Source organism: Nematolebias whitei, chromosome 6, assembly GCF_014905685.2.
Source record: "Nematolebias whitei isolate Nwh7 chromosome 6, NemWhi1, whole genome shotgun sequence".
Lineage (NCBI taxonomy): Eukaryota > Metazoa > Chordata > Actinopteri > Cyprinodontiformes > Rivulidae > Nematolebias > Nematolebias whitei.
Window position 1 is genome coordinate 47,472,183 of NC_056503.1, and position 5,727 is coordinate 47,477,909.

Here is a 5,727-nt window from a genome sequence, read left to right on the forward strand (position 1 = left end):
CTTCCCAGCTCCTACTAAAATTCCAACAACTGGTCTCCCCAGGTCCTCCTAAACCTAAATCAACTGGTCTCACCAGGTCCTCCAAAACTTCCAAGAACTGGTCTCCTCAATTCCTCCAAAACCTCCAACAACTGGTCTCCTCACGTTTCTCAAAACCTCCAACAACTGGTCTTCTCAGGTCCTCCTAAACTTCCATCAACTGGTCTTCTCAGGTCCTCCTAAACATCCAACAACTGGTTTTCCCAGGTCCTCTTAAACCTCAACCAACTGGTCTTCCCAGGTCCTCCAAAACCTCAATCATCTGGTCTCCTCAGGTTCTTCAAAAACCTCCAAGAACTGGTCTTCTCAGGTTCTTCAAAACTTCCAACAACTGGTCTCCTGAGGTCCTGGATGTTTACAAACTGTTGTTGATTGTAGAGGGGATGCTTCACAGTTGTAAACAGGTCCTGTCCCAACTTTTTAAAGATTTGATGCTGCCATAAAATTATAAATTTTCCTTATTTTCTAACATGAATGTTACTATTTTTAGTTTAAACATTTAACTTGTTTACTATGCTCCATTTTGATATGGATTCATGAAACTTGAATGGTAATGTGTTTCGTTTTTATTTAGATTTTACACAACATGCCTACTTCTTCAAAACTGGGATTGTACACGGGAATTAATGAACCTCGTTAAAGCAGCTTGAAGGTCATTTATTCTTACCAGAGGTGTGGGGCTTCAGCGTTATCTTCGGTACTTTAAACCAGGATGAAGAATCCTTTTCTTCAGCCTCTTTGCCTCGGCTCTCCGTCTCCCTCCAGGTCTGAATCTTTGTTGAGCTGAACTCAAATCCAACAGGAGACTCTGAGCTTTCCCTGTCTAGCATTTCTGTTCTGGCATGAGATGACACCACATGTGTTGAAGTCCCCGGTGCATCACTCATAAAGACCATTTCACCTGATGTTTTATCTCCCCTAACTTCTCTGGGTGAGGAATCCTTTCCTATTTTACCTCGTGTTCCTGCACTCTCTGCCCCTGCAGCCATCTTGCTGTACGGACTGGTGAATTCCACCTTGGGAAGCTTGATTTTTCCACTGAATTTCCCTTTATCATCCCTGGAGCTTTTGTGAGGACTTGCATTTTTTTCTCCGTTGAGACTTGAACTGTCTTCCTTTAGCGTGACATCAAATGACCCCGATGTGCCAGAAGAAAATGAAACTTTAGGCATTTTAAATTTCTCCCCATTTGATGTTTCCTCTTCTTCCCCTTCTTCACCAACTGCTGCTGTTTTATCTTTGAATTTCCCAAAGCTTGGCTTCATTTTGATTTTGGGCATCTTCCCTTTGCAATCCTCTGTTTTAATTTCAGATGTCATCTCTGCTTTTGGGACACTTGCGCTCACAGCTGGCTCTTCATCTTCATCAGGCTTTACCAGGACAAAAACAGCTTTCTTTACTCTGGGCATTTTAGGACCTTCGTATTGCACTTCTGGTCCATAGATATTTGCTGTTCTTTCAGGAGAAGTAAGGGAGGGCAAAGGAACACCAAATTTAGGGATCTTGACTTTCTTGTTCATTTCTGTGTTGTCATCTTCTTCATCTTGTGATGTACCAATGTCAAACTCTATGTCTGGTATTCTGGGAATTTTGATTTCCTTTCTGAAAGACGAGTCCCCAATATCTCCCCTTGTTTCGGTTTTTAAACCAACACTTGGTAGTGTAACTTCTGCTGTTGGGATATTAATATGTTTATTGTCATCTGACAGCCCAGTGTGTTGGACTTTGGTGTCTAATGTGCTTTCACCAGTTGGTTTTACATCTACTGTTACATTTCTACCAGTTTTCTTTTTCGGCAATCCAATCTTGAACTTTTTTCCTTTGACTTTGGGTTCCTTAACTTTTCCGCGAGTTCCTGCTGTGTTCAGATCCAAATCAGGTGATTCAACTTTTGTCTTGTCCTTCTTCCCTTCTCCTCTGTGCAATCGTACATCAAGCTCCAAGTCTCCTTGTGGACCTTTTACATCTATTGTCGGAACTTTCAGTTTCAGACTTTTGTGTTCACACTCCACATGCAAATCAGTGTCTTTATGAGCTTCTGTGTCCAAACCTAGTGTACCTTTTTGTTGTACTTTAAGTTTACCTTCTGCCTTCCCAGTCGGTAAGTCAATCTCAGATGATTTATCTTTTGGCCATGAAATTTTTCCCTTTTGAAGTTCAACATCTGGACCTATGAGTCCCATTTCCAGAGCAGGCCCTTTATTATCTTTACCTTTACCTTTAGGAAGAGATATATCAACTTTTGGCATCTTGAATGTTCCTCCTTCAACCTTAATTTCAGTGTTACGATCTTCAGTCTTAACTTTGGGTAGTGAAAGATCTACTGAGGGAATTGTTGACAGATTGCCCTCTCCCTCAACTGTTACATCCATTCCTTTATTTCTTCTGGAGTTTTCTTTGGTTAGAGAGATGTCAACATTTGGCATTTTCACATGAGGCAGCTTGAATTTTCCTCCCACATTTCCTTTAATTTCAGCATCTGAATCGTCAGTCTTCCCTTTTGGTGTTGATATGTCGACTGTGGGCATTTTCATGTATGGTATTTTGACTTTTTCACTTCCATCTCCCTCAACATTAGGACCTTCAACTTTTGCTTTGGGTAGTGAAATATCAACAGAGGGCACAGTGACGTGTGGCATCTTGAATTTTCCACCTTCTCCTTTGATCTCCAAATCTGGGGCTTCAAAATGCCCTTTGGGCAGAGAAATATCAACATCTGGCATTTTCCAATGAGGGAGTTTGAATTTTTCTCCAGAAGTTCTCTCTGTTTCAACATTTTGACTTTCAACACTTCCTTTGGAAAGTGAAATATCAACAGAGGGCATGTTGACAGCCTTGGGTTTTGGTATAGTTATTTCAACAGTGGGCATTTTAACATAGGGCATTTTAAACTTGTCTCCTTCACCCTCCATTTCAACACTTGGTGCATGGAAATCTTTGGATTTTCCTTTGGGAAGTGTAATATCCACTTTTGGCATCGTAATCTGGGGCATTTTAAATTTTCCTTCACCTCCTTTAAGTTCCACATCAGGGCCTTCAATTTTGGCTGTTTTTTCTTTTGGCAGGGATACATCCAGATCCACTTTGGGAATGGAAACATCAATTGTAGGCATTTTGGGAATTTTGAGGTTTCCTTCATAACCTTTAATATCTGCGTCTGAAACATCAACTTCTGATTTGGGGAGAAGAACTACTGTCTCTGGTATTTTAGCTTCTGGTAGTGACAGCTCAGCAGATGGCATCTTGCCTTTGGCTGGAACTTCAAATTCACCATCTGGAAGCTGAATTTTTGGTGATAAGATTTTGAACTTTGGGAACTTCACTTTATGTTTTGCTTTCCCTTCTGGGCCCTCAGTATTGAAATCTACCTTAGGAATGTCAGTTGCCCCATTTTTCATTTTCACATCAACATCAGGACAAGATACAGATACATCTGCATCCTTTTTGAAAATTCCAAATGAAGGCATTTTCATTTTTGTTTTCTTAACTTTGACTTTTCCATCTCTATCAAACTCTACTGACGGTGCCCTAATCTCTCCTTCCACACTTGGTGGATTAAGTGAAACATCTCCTTTGGGTCCTGATATCTCTAAGTCACGATTCTTTGACTTTCCACCAGTTCTGGGCAAAGAGAAGCTAGGGACTTTAAGTGAGACATCAGGTAGATCAAAACTGCCCCCTGAAGAAGGCCTTCCTCCTTCTGCTTTCAAAAGCTCCAGTTCTACATCATCACCTTTAGGTTTAGTGAGGGCAAAATCCAAGTCCATTTTTGGAGCTGAGATGTCAACTGTTGGTAGTTTGACTGAGGGAAATTTTAGGGATACACCTGAACCTTCTACACCCCCTGTGTTTAGGTCTTCACACTTAACTTCCGACTTGGCTGGTTTGATATCACCTTTGATACCTGACATCTCCAAATCTCCAGAGGCGTCGAGGCCACCACCCTCCATTTTGAACCTTTTATCTTTAGAGCCAGAAGGAAGGCTGAGATCTAGGTCTAATTTGGGAATATTTATGTCAAGAGATGGAATCTGGAGCTTCCCACCTTTTTTGTCAACATCAACTTTTGGCATTTCAAACTTTCCCATTCCTGATGGACCTTTAATATTGATATATTCCTCAAAATTTCCCTCTGGAAATGACATATCATCAGCAGGTACTTCAATCTTTCCTCCTTTAATTTGTGGCCCTTCCACTTGAACATCACATTCAGGTAGGTTTGCCTTTGGAAGTGAAATGGCAACTTTGGGCATTTTAAATTTGCGTCCTTTTACATCTGTACCCTTGATATCAGTGGAAGTTTGTGGACCTTCTATGTCAACCTCTGGTCCTTTTGCCTTCAAAGGAATAGAAGACATATGAAATTTTCCTTCTTTCCCATCATGACCTTCAACTTCAATTTCTCCTTTGGCTTTAACTTTGGGAAATGACAAATCAATATCTGGCATTACAGTTTTCTCTTTTTTGATGTCTGGGCCTTTTATATTCAAAGCACCTTCTGGGAAACTCATCTTTGGTAAAGAAACATCAATTGTTGGCATTTTAAACTTAGCACCCTTTACTTCAGGACCCTCAACATCAAAATCTCCATCAAACTTTCCTTTGGGGAGTGAAATATCAACACATGGTAAGTCAACCTGGGGCCCTCCAATCTCAGGGCCTTTAAGAACTATATCCACCTCTGGAGCCTTTACATTAGGACGTGACACATCACCCTTGATTTTAGGTCCCTGAATGTCCATATCAACACCTTTTGCTTTGATTTTAGGAAGTGAAAAGTCAACTGAAGGAAGATGAAACTTGCTGCCTTTCCCAGTTTCAGCATCAATTTCCACACCTGCCTTTGCTTTTGGGAGGGAAATGTCAACAGTTGGCATTTCAATTTTTCCTTTTATGTCTGGTCCTTCAAGTTTTGGTACACTCACATGTGGTAGAGAAACATCAAACTTTGGCATCTTGAATCTTCCTCCTTTCGCATCAGGGCCTTCAACATTTATGCCACCCTCTACATCAACCCTTGGGATTTTGACAGTTTCTTCTTTGAGATCAGGTCCTTCATGATTAATATCTAGCTCTGGTGACTTTATTTTAGGCAGAGAAACATCAAGAGAAGGCAAGTTTATGTCAAGCCCTTCAATCTCAGGGCCATCAACATCGATCTCAGGTCCCTTAGTCTTCATTTTAGGAAGATTTATGTCAATTGAGGGCATGTGGAATTTGCCTCCTTTGGCACAATGTCCTTCTGCTTCAATACCACTCTTTACTTTTCCTTTTGGAAGTGACAAATCAATATCTGGCATTGTAATCTTCCCAGTTTTGATGTCTGGGCCCTTGATCTTCAAATCACCTTCTGGAAGTTTAACCTTTGGTAAGGACACATCGATTTTTGGCACCTTAAACTTGCCACCGTTTACTTCTGGACCCTCAAGATCAACACTGCCCTCAATTTTACCTTTGGGAAGTGAAATATCAAGAGATGGCATGTCAACCTGGGTCCCCTCAATCTCTGGACCCTTGAGGTTGACATCTACCTCTGGAGCCTTTATTTTAGGATGCGACACATCACCCTTGATGTTAGGTCCCTGAATGTCCATATCAACACCTTTTGTTTTGATTTTAGGAAGTGAAAAGTCAACTGAAGGAAGATGAAACTTGCTGCCTTTCCCAGTTTCAGCATCAATTTCCACA

General features: G+C 41.0%; 2 protein-coding genes across 3 annotated transcripts in view; both read right to left on the bottom strand.

The window, feature by feature from the left end:
* Positions 1–5,721, bottom strand: part of LOC119410793 (neuroblast differentiation-associated protein AHNAK) — a 7,365-nt gene extending 1,644 nt beyond the window's left edge. For both annotated transcript variants that reach the window (XR_005186870.1, XM_037677711.1), the window contains exon 1: positions 707–5,721. Coding sequence is in view for 1 of the 2 variants with exons in the window: in XM_037677711.1 (XP_037533639.1) it covers positions 707–5,633 (4,927 nt within the window). In the remaining variant the exon portion in view is untranslated. The remainder of the gene's footprint in view (positions 1–706) is intronic.
* Positions 5,671–5,727, bottom strand: part of prx (periaxin) — a 36,348-nt gene continuing 36,291 nt past the window's right edge. Inside the window, exon 10 of the mRNA XM_037677939.1 lies at positions 5,671–5,674. Coding sequence (XP_037533867.1) covers positions 5,671–5,674 — 4 coding nt within the window. The remainder of the gene's footprint in view (positions 5,675–5,727) is intronic.